At 35.0% G+C, this 15,217-nt stretch overlaps 2 protein-coding genes across 2 annotated transcripts; both read left to right on the forward strand.

Moving 5' to 3' along the window:
- Positions 1 to 1,188: 1,188 nt before the first annotated feature.
- On the forward strand, positions 1,189 to 3,112 carry LOC120353003. Its single transcript, XM_039435393.1, has 2 exons — positions 1,189 to 2,078; positions 2,799 to 3,112. Exons 1-2 carry the CDS (start codon positions 1,872 to 1,874, stop codon positions 2,994 to 2,996), a joined length of 405 nt encoding a protein of 134 aa, XP_039291327.1. The 5' UTR covers positions 1,189 to 1,871; the 3' UTR covers positions 2,997 to 3,112.
- Positions 3,113 to 3,571: 459 nt separating this feature from the next.
- On the forward strand, positions 3,572 to 12,804 carry LOC120353108. The gene is made up of 3 exons (XM_039435756.1): positions 3,572 to 4,223; positions 10,253 to 10,894; positions 12,680 to 12,804. The coding sequence occupies exons 1-3, from the start codon at positions 3,596 to 3,598 to the stop codon at positions 12,802 to 12,804; spliced, it is 1,395 nt and encodes a 464-aa protein (XP_039291690.1). The 5' UTR covers positions 3,572 to 3,595.
- The last annotated feature ends 2,413 nt before the right edge of the window (positions 12,805 to 15,217 follow it).

Here is a 15,217-nt window from a genome sequence, read left to right on the forward strand (position 1 = left end):
CAGGGGTTATAAATTTAATTAAAATGAAAAATGACTTCTGCTTCACAATAGCATCACGAAGTCTTTTAAGAAATTTAATAATTTACTTTAACTTTAATTTTTACAAAATTATTAATAAGGTACTTCGCTCTAAAATATTTGGGGTCCTCTTATGGTGGCATCTGGCTGGCGAGTGCTGGTTCTTCCTTCTCAAGTTTTACAGATCCTCTTTCCGACTTTCAAATTAGCATAAAATTTAAATATCTCAATCCTCCGCCATTAAATTCAAATAGATCTTACAAAGAATGCCAAAATATTGCTTAGATTATATGATTAATAATTTCTTTGCATTCGAGCCATATTGATAATATAGATTACACAAATTTTTACACAAAATCTACTACAATTATATAAATATATATAATATTTTTGAATTGGCCTACAGTTGCCGCCTATTAACTGCCGTTTTACTATTGGTGCATGCAAATTTTATTAGGTATTCATGCGCCTGGTAACTCTTATTTCCTGAATACATTAAATTATTTTTATTTGGTTTTTTATTTATGCTCTTTGCATGCTAGTTAATATTTGTATGGAGTTGCTCATACTGATACATTCAACCAAGCACTTATGTCATTGTTCCCAACAATTGGATACAACACCAGTAGCCATCCAGTTTAAGAGGAGGTCGAACATTTTCAATTGAGGTATCGTTCCAATTTTCAATATGCCTCCTAAAGGCAAACGAAACAGCCTTCTCACTGTGAGAAGTGGCATCATTAAAAATCTATCTTGGCTTTATACTGAATATTTCAATTTGAAAATCAACGATGAAAATGATTTTCAAAAACTACTAGCAGTCAAAACAAAATTGCTCTACTTTGAGGAGCGTTATGAAGAGATAAGCCTGGAATTTGATTCAGATGACATTGATGACAATGAACATCAAATTGTCACAGAAAAATTTTTAATGTTAATTGCTAATGTAAATACAATTTTGAAAAATTATGATTCACAGCGGCAAGTTGCTACATTTCAAGCACCGGCAATGGAACATCAGTCACCAAACTCCTCTCCAGTTCCCAAATCACCGGGGTCTGTAGATCATAATAGTGTAATCAAAACAAATCAATCGCCATCTGCTTCAGTGACTGCTAATAATGTCAATTCTCTGCCTTTGCAACCCACTATGCCTATTTATCAAGGTCTACAATTACCAATGGTATCGTTACCAGAATTTTCAGGTTCCTTTGATTCATGGCTTGAATTCCGTGATACCTTTTCCAATATGGTTATTGAAAACCAAACTTTGGCTCCAGCTACAAAGCTGTATTATTTGCACAAAGCTCTCAGTGGTGAAGCCCTTGCACGCATTCAGAATATTCCTCCAGGGAATGGAAACTTTGAGCTTGCATGGAATCTGCTTACACAGAGGTACAATAACCCCAGATTAATTGCAAGTACCCACATTCAAGGTATTGAATCACCCCCAGCACTCAAGAAAAATTGTTCCAAATCTCTTAGAGCTTTCATTGATCACTGTAAATGTCACATTAATGCTTTAGAAGCGCTCAAATTGGATGTTCAAATTAAAGATTTACTTTACATGCAAAAAATCACTTCTCAACTTGACTCTAATATCTTGCGCGAATGGGAAAAATGCATTGAAATAAATGAAATCCCTACTATGGATAAACTGTGGGAATTTCTTGAAAATCAATGTAAGGTAATGGATGCTATTTCATCTCATAGCCCCTCAAATCCACCAACTAATCAAAAGGTTTTTACTCAAGCTACTTCAAATGCACCCAATGTTAGGCAAAATACTCGTCCTTTTGCTCAAAATAATACTCTGAATAATTTTCAGCCATCAGTATCCTGTCAATTTTGCAATGATCGATCTCATGGGATTTTCAAATGTGTCAATTTTTCAAAGATTCCCATCAATCAACGTTATGATGCGATCAAAAGGAAAGGGTTGTGTTTCAATTGCCTTAATCCTTACACTGACAATCACAACTGCTCTTCTAAGAGATGCCAAAAATGTGATAAGCGACATCACACTGTTCTACATGATTCCTTTACTAGCAATTCAGGAGGTAAGAATGTTGTTTCTAATGTGATTCAGTCTCAGAATGAGTGCACCGTTTTTAGTGCCCATTCATCTTCAGCATCAAATTCAGTTAGTTCACAATCTGATAATTCAGAAACAACAGTTGTTTCACATGCTGCTTTATCCATCATTTCTAATAATAAGTCATCAGTTCAAGTATTACCTACCGCAGAGGTTCTGGTTGTTAGTTCAAATGGTGAATTAATTGCATGTAATGCTTTAATGGACACAGGAAGTGATTGTTCACTCATCACTCAAGAGTTGGCTGATAGATTAGCTCTTCCTTCTCGTCATGTAACTAATCTGATTAATGGAGTGTCCAGTATGCAAGCCAAATCTACAGTTGTTCACTCAGTATTAATAAAATCATCTGATCATACTTGGTCAATGCAACAAGAATGTATTGTTGTTGAGAAATTTGCCTCATGTATTCCTCGTGTCACAATTGATCTTAACTATTACAATATTCCAAGCAATATTCGACTTGCAGATCCAAATTTTCATAAATCTAAGAAAATTGATATCCTATTGGGTATTGACGTTTATGCCGCAATCATGACTGGCAATCAAATTATTGTGTCACCTGATGTTCCAATCCTACAAAATACAAAACTTGGCTGGATTGTTTTTGGCTCTTGTCAATTACCTAAATCAGTGTCACTCAAAAAATCATCTAATCAATTTGTTACCAATTTTGTCTCCATAGCTGAAGTCTCCAATCAGTTGGAAACCTTCTGGAAGCTGGAAGAAGTCTCTTCAGTTATTCCTATCTCTCCTGAGTGTGCTAGGGTTGAAGCACACTACAAAGAAAATACCATCAGGCATGAGGATGGTCGTTTCCAAGTGTCCTTACCTCGCAAGGATTCATTTGCCACCCTTGGTCATTCAAGGACTCAAGCTATGAAACGTTTCCATTCATTGGAAAAAAGATTTCTTAAAGAACCTGAGCTCAAACTTCAATATGTTGAATTTATGCAGGAATATGAAGATTTAGGTCACATGCATCCTGTACTGCCACCAGCCCCTGAGGAACAAGTCTATTATATTCCACATCACGCTGTCTTCAAGCCCGACTCCACTACAACCAAAACAAGAGTTCTGTTTGATGCTAGCGCCAAAACATCAACCGGAATTTCTCTCGATGATGTTATCTTCAAGGGTCCTGTTGTTCAGTCAGACCTATTTGATATTGTCCTACGATTTCATATGCGACCATTTGCTTTCATCGCGGACATAACTAAAATGTACCGCCAAATTCTTTTAGATCCTTCTGATCGTAATTTGCATCGTATTTTTTGGAGAGATGATACTTCAAAACCTCTTCAAGAATACCAATTGGCCACAGTTACTTATGGGACAGCTTGTGCATCTTATCTCAGCACTAGAACCTTGAATTTACTTGCTGAACTTGAATCAACACCTGATTCTCCATTGTATCATTCAATTCATCAAAAATTTTATGTTGATGACCTAATCTCTGGTGCATCTACATTGGAACAAGCCATGGAATTGTCACATCAATTGCTCACCACTTTGAATAAAGGATGTTTTGAATTAAGGAAGTGGATGTCCAATTCCCCTGAGTTACTGAATTCACTACCATCCAATTTGCTAGAAACTTCCATTGTTAAACCAATTTCAGATCCTGATAATGGAATAACCAAAGCTCTAGGTTTACTGTGGAATTCCAATTCTGATAGTCTATCCATCTGTTCTAACATTGATAAAATTTCTGAAAAGACTTCATTCACAAAGCGTGAGTTTCTGTCAGTTATTGCTTCAACTTTTGATCCACTTGGAATCATTAGTCCCATCATAATCCTTCCAAAAATCTTATTTCAAAATTTATGGCTTGCAAAAATTGATTGGGATGATAGTCTGCCCAATGACATGCTACTGAAGTGGTTGCAGATCATACAAGAACTATCCAAAATTTCAAGCATTTCAATACCACGTTGTGTAGTATCAAAAGATCAATGTTCCATAGTTGAACTTCATGGTTTTTCTGATTCTAGCGCTACTGCTTATGGAGCTTATGTGTATGTACGCACCATCCAAAATAATGTTGTTCAAACTCATCTTCTTTGTGGAAAATCACGTGTTGCACCTCTCAAGCCTGTCTCCATTCCAAATTGTAAAGCATCGAATTTGGGTAGATAAAAATCCCTAACCGAAATAGTAATAGGTCTGAAAATAAAGTAACTGGCTAATATCGCCAAATAGATAATAACTAAGATTAGATAGCATCAGCTTGTTCTGGCTAAACGGTACAAAAACCTAAAAAGGATTTGAAGGAATTTGTTGCTAATAAATAGATTATTATATAAAATATTTTGAAGATTGAGGTTAGGTATATATTCAGGGATCGGTGACCTAGAGATCGATCAAATCGAGCAACGTAGAATCTGACCAAAACCCCTTGGCAGAGCTCTATTGCAATCAAACAGTATGCAATGTGAAAAAACACATGATCACGTGGCTAATTATTAGGTAGCATGAAATAAATATTAGTGTATAGAATATTAGCTAGCATGTAGAGAGCATAACCAAAAAACCAAATAAAAATAATTAAGTGTATTCAGGAAATAGGAGGTACCAGGCGCATGAATACCGAATAAAATTTGCATGCACCAATAGCAAAACGGCAGTTAATAGGCGGCAACTGTAGGCCAATTCAAAAATATTTCTATATATTTATATAAATGTACTGGATTTGTGTTAACACATTGTATAGTCTATGTTATCGATATGGCTCGAAGGCAAAGAAATTATTAATCGCACAACCTAAGTAATAATTTGATATTTTTTGTACGATCTATTTGAGCCTAAATGGCGGAGGACTAAGATATTCAAATTTTATGTTAATTTGAAAGTCGGAAATAAGATTTGTGAAATTGAGAAAAGGAGAACCAGCACTCGCCAGCCAAATGCCACCATGAGAGGACCCCAAATATTTTAGAGCGTAGTACCTTGCTAATAAATTTGTAAAAGTTAAAGTTGAATCAAATTATTAAATTTCTTAAAAGACTTCGTGATGCTATTGTAAAGCAGAAGTCATTTTCAATTTCAAATAAATTTATAACCCCTTGGAAGAGACGATTCCGGCTACCATATTCCAGGACCACATGGAGTTGGATCGACATCGGCGGCTTACAAGAAGATTTTCGACACGTGAGTGATAAATATTGAATTAGTGATGGGCGCCCTAGTGCTTCGAATTAATCTAATAATCAAAGCTAGCTCGTCGAAAGGGTTTTTATTATAAATTAAGAAATTAATAAGAGTAATACTTGCGCAAGTAAAATTAGTATTAAAGGTATTTTATTGAAGAAAAAATATAGATCAATACATTTCAGAAAATTCCATTGGATCAAAGAAGTATAAAATCTAGGCTATTAAAATACATTAATATGCTCTTCAATTTTTGCAATATAATTTGCGATAGTTTGTTATAGCTCTAATTCACTAGATGAATGGCTCTACCTATTCCGTCAGGTGCCGAATCTTGCACCCTGAGATAAAATATATTCTCAATACAAAGAAATCTACTAAGTACTAGAGATTTTAATATATATATATATTTGGATTATTAGTGGCTAATTTATCAAGTTGATCTTAAAGAACATATTTTTTAATTGAATTGTCCAAGTCGACAAGTATTAGCAAGCGTATATCGCAGCTACATGCAAAAGAATGCATATGATTTTAAGATAAAGGCACATGGTAATGATTCGTGCCATAAATCTAGAATATAAAGTTTAGCCTGTGATATTTTACTGATTTCAATTATTGTTCTAGTTTTATATTATATTTTTTATCACTCTTTATATATTTTTTGCCTCGATCTATTTTTTGCATTATTTGTTTAATATATGTATGAAATGTTTATGGTGTGCAATTTATTTTTATTCCTCAACACTATAGTATAAGTATCATATTTATATATATTAATTTTTATTGAATTACAAGAGTTATAGGAGAAGCCCATACCTAGGCCTAGAAAGATTTTTATGAGACTGAATCCTATTAAAAAACCACGACCTAATTATATGATTATATCAAATATCTCATGCTTTACCGACTGATGCCAAGCAGGAGGCAAATCGTTATTTAAATATTAAGAATAACGTCACAGAAACATGCTGTACCAACGTGGGACTGATGATGAGAGCCGAGCTCATTGAATAATTATTTGAAATTAAGTCAATAACCATATTGAAAATTATAGATAACTTATACGAGTATTGAGGAAAACTGGCGAAGTAAAATTTGTATTACTTTTTGGGGAATCAATAGCTTTAAATAAAGAGAAATTATATGTTTTAAAGAAAATTTTATATTATTAGTACTGTAAAAAATACATGTTTATAGAGAGAGATTATATTTTATAAGCCTAAACTGCTATTACTTTCTAGTCAAAAATATATTATGTGTTTAAGCCGGTTGGAAAATAAGTCACAGCCTGTAAACTAGCCAAGAAGTAAAACAAAACATTGGGGGCGCTAGAGCATTATAAAAAAAAACTTAAGTATAAATACCTTGTCTTTGAGTATCCAAACACTTTGCACATCACTGTTTCACTGTAAGTCCCGGTTTGTGTCTCTTTTTTAAGCATTTTTGCTTATCATTTTATCACTTTTTTAATTAGCATTTATCATATTTGACACAATGAATCACACTCCCGCAAACTCTGAAGTTTCATATATGTATGGCGGTTGCACAGATCCCACTTTGTCGACTCCAAGCACATCAAACCCCACCACGGTAGATGCCAATACGCCACGAGAAAGGGAACCAGGAAGCGTTGGGTCGATAGTCTTCGATCCACAAGGTCTGCAACCTCTATCATCCACTCGAATCGACGCCGCTGACACACCATTGAATCAACGGATAGCAGAGATCAACTTTGAAGGGGGCGAGGAGCAGCCTGCAGAACCCGCATCGCCGGAGGCCGAGTCACACCTGGGCAAACAAAGTATATTTTCAGTCACAGAGTTAGATCCGTTTCAAAAGGTAATAATGGAACAAACTAGCAGTATGTTCAATATTATGTTACAAAACACAATGGACAATATGATGCAGGAGATTAAAAAAGAGAATGCAAGAAGATGCAAGTAAATCACAACATTTCTACATGCAATATCATCGAATTTGAAATAAATACGATAAGCAATCAAAGAAAACACCACTATCAAGCCAATTACTAACCTTTCGTAATAAATTTAATATTGGTGAGGCCACCTCGTGTCAACAAATCAGATTTTTCGTTTCCTTCCAACTATCAAAACCTGCAACAAGCAAGGGAGTAATTTTTAAATATGTAATTAAATTAGTTACATCAAATAAAAAAGGACACAAGCGGGGATAAAATATTTAAGAATTGTTAATTACCTTTAAAGAGGAAAAATGTAGAAGCTAGGTTACTTGGCAAGACTCAACAACCAGTTCTGACGTAAGCAATGTAAAACGTAGAACCAACAGTCAGCTGGCCAAAGCCACCAGAATCAAATGAATGTAACGTCTGTTAAACACATGATTATAAAAAGAAGTACTATACCCAAAAAGTTATCTATTATTGTTATTTATCATATTTATTAATGTTGGTATATTTGTTTATATGTTTTATATTTATTACCTTTAGTTATGCCACGTTTGTTACCTGAAAAAACCTAAAGTGAATGCAAGCTACCAAAAAACCAAAGAGTCATTAGCAAAAGAAAAGTATTGTACCTGATGTATAGAAAACTATTTATATTAAGACCTAAGAAGTACTATAAGATATAAGCCCAGAAGTTTTGTAAATCGAAATTATTGTCTAAAAGGAATCAATTGTGAGAATCATGAAATGTGTGTAGTTAGGTTGGCGGCCCTGTGAGCGGCGATTTCAAAAATTACTATGTTTAAGTGTTGTCAGGAGGAGTGCGTTTAGAAGATTATATTTATGATATTTTATGTGTGTTGAGGAGGAGAATTTGTTATTGTATTTGATAGAAGTCTAAAGGAGATGCAGCAGATATGTCTGCGAACTGTGATAGAAGTCTGAGAGTATAATTTATAAATAAAGTATAGTATATATCGATGTATTGAAGGGTGGGTTTTCATTAAAAACATTGTGATTCTCAAATATTTTGAATTCAAACCCAGGGGCGCATGTAAAGCATCGAATTTGGGTAGATAAAAATCCCTAACCGAAATAGTAATAGGTCTGAAAATAAAGTAACTGGCTAATATCGCCAAATAGATAATAACTAAGATTAGATAGCATCAGCTTGTTCTGGCTAAACGGTACAAAAACCTAAAAAGGATTTGAAGGAATTTGTTGCTAATAAATAGATTATTATATAAAATATTTTGAAGATTGAGGTTAGGTATATGTATTCAGGGATCGGTGACCTAGAGATCGATCAAATCGAGCAACGTAGAATCTGACCAAAACCCCTTGGCAGAGCTCTATTGCAATCAAACAGTATGCAATGTGAAAAAACACATGATCACGTGGCTAATTATTAGGTAGCATGAAATAAATATTAGTGTATAGAATATTAGCTAGCATGTAGAGAGCATAACCAAAAAACCAAATAAAAATAATTAAGTGTATTCAGGAAATAGGAGGTACCAGGCGCATGAATACCGAATAAAATTTGCATGCACCAATAGCAAAACGGCAGTTAATAGGCGGCAACTGTAGGCCAATTCAAAAATATTTCTATATATTTATATAAATGTACTGGATTTGTGTTAACACATTGTATAGTCTATGTTATCGATATGGCTCGAAGGCAAAGAAATTATTAATCGCACAACCTAAGTAATAATTTGATATTTTTTGTACGATCTATTTGAGCCTAAATGGCGGAGGACTAAGATATTCAAATTTTATGTTAATTTGAAAATCGGAAATAAGATTTGTGAAATTGAGAAAAGGAGAACCAGCACTCGCCAGCCAAATGCCACCATGAGAGGACCCCAAATATTTTAGAGCGTAGTACCTTGCTAATAAATTTGTAAAAGTTGAAGTTGAATCAAATTATTAAATTTCTTAAAAGACTTCGTGATGCTATTGTAAAGCAGAAGTCATTTTCAATTTCAAATAAATTTATAACCCCTTGGAAGAGACGATTCCGGCTACCATATTCCAGGACCACATGGAGTTGGATCGACATCGGCGGCTTACAAGAAGATTTTCGACACGTGAGTGATAAATATTGAATTAGTGATGGGCGCCCTAGTGCTTCGAATTAATCTAATAATCAAAGCTAGCTCGTCGAAAGGGTTTTTATTATAAATTAAGAAATTAATAAGAGTAATACTTGCGCAAGTAAAATTAGTATTAAAGGTATTTTATTGAAGAAAAAATATAGATCAATACATTTCAGAAAATTCCATTGGATCAAAGAAGTATAAAATCTAGGCTATTAAAATACATTAATATGCTCTTCAATTTTTGCAATATAATTTGCGATAGTTTGTTATAGCTCTAATTCACTAGATGAATGGCTCTACCTATTCCGTCAGGTGCCGAATCTTGCACCCTGAGATAAAATATATTCTCAATACAAAGAAATCTACTAAGTACTAGAGATTTCAATATATATATATATATATTTGGATTATTAGTGGCTAATTTATCAAGTTGATCTTAAAGAACATATTTTTTAATTGAATTGTCCAAGTCGACAAGTATTAGCAAGCGTATATCGCAGCTACATGCAAAAGAATGCATATGATTTTAAGATAAAGGCACATGGTAATGATTCGTGCCATAAATCTAGAATATAAAGTTTAGCCTGTGATATTTTACTGATTTCAATTATTGTTCTAGTTTTATATTATATTTTTTATCGCTCTTTATATATTTTTTGCCTCGATCTATTTTTTGCATTATTTGTTTAATATATGTATGAAATGTTTATGGTGTGCAATTTATTTTTATTCCTCAACACTATAGTATAAGTATCATATTTATATATATTAATTTTTATTGAATTACAAGAGTTATAGGAGAAGCCCATACCTAGGCCTAGAAAGATTTTTATGAGACTGAATCCTATTAAAAAACCACGACCTAATTATATGATTATATCAAATATCTCATGCTTTACCGACTGATGCCAAGCAGGAGGCAAATCGTTATTTAAATATTAAGAATAACGTCACAAAATTTGGAACTTTGTGGTGCCTTAGTATTATCACGACTCATTAACAAAGTTGTAAGTGCTTTGAATTCTCTTGATTTGACTATTTCAGGTGTTTTTCTCTGGTCAGATTCTCAAATTGTCTGCAAGTGGTTGCAGTCTCCTCCTGACAGAAAGTCAATTTTTGTTTCATTGAGAGTAGGTGAAATCCAAGAATCTACCTCACAGTATGTCTGGAACTATGTGAAATCATCTCACAATCCAGCTGATTTAATTTCTCGTGGCATGATTCCTAGTGAATTAGCAAACAACAAACTCTGGTGGCATGGTCCCCCATGGTTGGCTGATCCAACTGATAGTTGGAGGTCATTCTCTTCTCATGTAGCTATTCTAGCTCCCAATACAGTTCTTGTAAATACTGCAGTTGTTTCACCTTTATCCATTATTTCTGAATGTGTTTCCAATAGTTTTAAAATTATTCGTGTCACTGCTTATGTTCTGCGTTTTTTGCATAACATTCGTCAGAAAGTTGCTGATTGCCGTACTGACGCCCTTTCAGTTGATGAAATTGAAGATGCTGAAATTCATCTATTGAAGACCATTCAAGCTGAAGCATTCCACAAGGAGTTGGAAATTTTACGTGCAAATGATGAGTTGAATGCCTCCAGTAAGTTTCATTCTTTGTCTTTGTTCATTCACTCTGATGGCCTCATAAGAGTAGGAGGACGTTTAGCTAATGCTAATATTGATTTTGATTTCAAGCATCAGATATTGCTTCCTGCCAATCACAAATTCACCAAGGCACTGATTTTTAATCATCATAACAAATTGTGTCATGCTGGTGTGCAAGCAACCATGGCTGCAATCAGACAACGGTTCTGGATACCATCAACAAGGCGTACTGTTAAGAATGTTCTGCGAAAGTGTATCAAGTGTTTTCGTTTCACTCATACTCAAGCGGCACAATTGATGGGTCAATTGCCCTCTGTGCGTGTAAATATTGATTTTCCATTCATGAATGTTGGTCTAGACTATGTTGGACCTTTTAGTCTCCATATTGGTGGTCCAAAGTCACGGACATTTGGTAAAGCCTATTTTGCATTTTTCATTTGCATGATAACTCGTGCTGTACATATAGAAGTAGTATCAGAGCTGTCCACTTCAGTCTTTCTGGCTGCTCTCACCCGTTTCATCTCAAGACGAGGTATTCCAAGGAATATATATTCAGACAATGCTACCACTTTTGTGGGTGCAAACAATGATCTCAAAGAGTTAGGTGACTTCCTCAACTTGCCTAGCAATCAACAAATACTTCAAAATTCAGCTGCATCTTTGCACATTCAGTGGAATTTCATTCCCCCAAGAGCTCCTCATCATGGTGGTCTGTGGGAGAGAGGAATAAGAAATTTCAAGAGTATATATAAAATTATTGCTTTCAAACATATTTGGAATTTTGAAGAAATGTGTACTCTTTCTGCTCAAGTTGAAGCTATTTTGAATTCTTCACCTATTGTTCCATTGTCTGAGGACCCTCTTGATCTTCAATTTTTGTCACCTGGCCATTTTCTCATTGTGCGCCCACTCAATGCTTTGCCTTCTCATAAGCAGAAATTCAAACATGTGAATTTTCTTGCACGTTGGAATAGACTTGCTGAAGTCACAAAGGAATTTTGGCAACAATGGTCTGAAGAATATTCAGTTACTCTTCAGAAAAGACATAAATGGTCTTCTTCATCACCCAATCTTCAAGTTGGCACTCTTGTGCTATTGAAGGATCCTGGGACACCACCAACACTCTGGAAGCTTGGACGTATTACAGAGGTTTTCCCTGGCTCCGATGACAAGGTTAGAGTCATCCAGGTTCTAACTGATTCTGGTGTTTTCAAACGTTCTATTGCTAGTGTTACAACTTTGCCATTAGATGATAGCGAATGATGCAAATCTCTTTAACATATTTTTTTCCTTTCTTCTTTGTTTTACAATTCTTCTAATTGCAAAACGGGGCCCAGTCTATGTTAAAACTCAATTTGCATCATCCTTGATTTTTGAATTTAGCGCATTGCCAGTATAGCCAACGTTTGGCAGATTTAGTCTGCATTGTTTTCAATATTTGTATCTTTGTAATAATTTCAATTTGTTGTCTAGTATTATTTGATTAATTTCAAATTTGTCCTTTTTCACTTGCTTTTGAATAATACAAGGTGCGGCAGAAAGGATGAACGATTTTCAAAAAAGTAATATGTCGTTACCTATGCATAAAAAAACATTTATTTACAGAACAATATTCACATTATTTTACAATTTTAGAAAATTAATGTTTGAAAAAAATATCTGACAGGTGACGGCCGTTTCCAGCAATGCACTTTACAAGCTGCTCTCGGAAGTTGGATTGTACTCTTTCTAACATTGCCCTGCCAATTTGTTCGAATTCCTCACGAATTGCTCCCTTTAGTTCTTGAAGTGTACGTGGTTTATGCTGGTAAACACGTGACTTCAGGAAACCCCACAAGAAGTAGTCGCACATGGACAGGTCTGGAGAACGAGGAGGCCAATCAATGTCACCAAACTGAGAAATGATGCGACCACGAAAAACAGCCCGAATTGCTTCCATTGAATTTCTTGCTGTGTGAGCTGTCGCCCCGTCCTGCTGAAACAATACTTGCCGGATAGGAATACGTTTCCTTCTTAATTCAGGAGGGAAGAATTCAGTGAACATCTGTCTATAACGTTCTGAGGTTACAGTTACAGTGGTCCCATTGTCGTCTTCAAAAAAGTATGGACCAATAACAAATATACTGCTCACAGCACACCAAACTGTCACCTTGGGACTGTGTAATGGTCTCTCATGCATTAATTTCGAATTTTCATCTGACCAATAACGATAGTTCTGCTGATTAACGGTACTATTCAAATGAAAATGTGCTTCATCTGTCGTAAACAAAATGATGTTTTCATTTTGGTCAAATATGGCCTCCATTTCTCGAGCAAAATTAATCGCCAGGATTCAATTGTTGAACCATGGCCATTTTGTAGAGATGAAGTCCTAGATCTTTATATAAAATACGCCTTACTGACCGATCACTGATCTTCAGTTCAGAAGAATGTCTCCTAGCAGATCGATTAGGACTACGGAGTATGGCTTGCCGAACTCTTTCCACATTTTGTGGAGTGCGTACAGTGCGATGAGCCCCTGGTGGTCGTTTATTCATTACTGTTCCTACTCAACGAAATGATTTTACCCAACGTAAAATGGTGTTACGAGTGGGTACATTTTCATTTCTCGCAAGATTGAAATGACGACGAAACTCGCGCTGAACTGTAATGATACTCTCATTATTACGCACAAAACTGTCGTAAGTAAACACACGATGTTGCACATTCCACGAATCCATGATGCCAATTAAACAATGACTAGAAAAAATGGTATGATCTACCGAACACATGTTCACTTCAGCTGGCCCAATCCGACTACTCAAATCAGAATACTATCTGTTCTAAAAACATCCACCCTTCCTGCCGCACCCAGTATTTGTGTTTTGTATCTTTATTCTTGCATTTCTCACTTGCGGAAATCATTGTAGGTAGGTTTTGCTCCACTCGGCTTGTGTGGCGCTGGTGTGCTGCTTCTTTGTTTCAACTCGATTCCGGAATGTGGGAATTGGCCAGCTCTTGTTTTCAATTTTCGAATTTGAATTTATTCCAGCTGAATATTCAGTACTTTCATGTTTCATTGGCATATTTGTGATAAATATTGGCCTAATTCAATCAAACAACTTGTATGTCTTCACGGATTGTGTTTGAATCTCAAACTTCTGGTAGGTGTAACCTCACTTTCCATTTGAACACGCTTTCCTGAACTCAATTTTAAGAATTTAGTTTAAAGCTCTTTCCAATTTTACATTGTTCATCTATTTCAATCTTTTTTAAAAAATGTCAATTTAGCATTTTGATTCCATTGCATTTCTGCAAAAATCCAAGATCATCAAGATTGCTTGATGTTTCTACAAATTTTTATTTCATATTCTTGTTTTCAAACTCTTTGTACACTGAACTCTGTGTAGTTCAGAGCGCTGTTGCTACAGTCAACATATTTTCTTACCGTAGGGTATTTTCTTTTCCTCTGTCCACAGTTTGGATTTTGGGAAACTCAATCAATCTCTCTCTACATCTCTCGAATCAATCTGCTACCGAATATGTTCTACAATTCTACCTACGATCGAATCTACCGATAAAGGTCTGCAGTCTCTATTGACAGTCGAAATTGCATCCACTTTGGGGTTCCATATACCCTCCCACTCACTTGGTCGACTGTGCAATTTAGCATTCCACTTTGGGGTTACGTATACCCTCCCACTCTCTGGCCGGTATGGTGATGATGCCGGAGCATTTCTTACAAATGCCTACAATCTTCGACAGCTTTCGACATCCTCAAGATACTCAGGTTGAGTAATTGTATATTCATCATAAATTTGTAATATCATCCATTCTTATTCATTCATTTATCTATTTTCATTCATTCATTATCATTCATACTGCTATTGTTCATTTACTTATATAGATTTATCTTACTTATGAGCTGTGCCTACAAAGGCAATCAAAGAGTTTGTCATTTCAGGACATTGAATAATATTCAAAATTTTGAATACAAAATCATTTTATTTTTCAATTTTGTTTCTTTACAATTTGAAAGTCTTTACAATTGGCATCACATTCAACTTATGTATTTTGAAACTTACATCACAATTAATTCAACAATAAAAATAACAATTATTCACTACTTGATTTTGCAATTATTCGCATTACCTATTGTTTTGGTAGGACGAGTTGTATTCAGGACTCAGCCTACCTGGTCCTCTATTAATTGTGCTACCAGAAAAGTTATTTTGATAGATATCAGGCGCATATTTATCACCCACAGTTTCAGCAGTTACTCAATCGAATCCTGATCTTAATTTGCCGCGTATAGAATTGCCGACTTTAGACGGGAACC

This window comes from Nilaparvata lugens, chromosome 9, assembly GCF_014356525.2.
Source record: "Nilaparvata lugens isolate BPH chromosome 9, ASM1435652v1, whole genome shotgun sequence".
Classification (NCBI taxonomy): domain Eukaryota; kingdom Metazoa; phylum Arthropoda; class Insecta; order Hemiptera; family Delphacidae; genus Nilaparvata; species Nilaparvata lugens.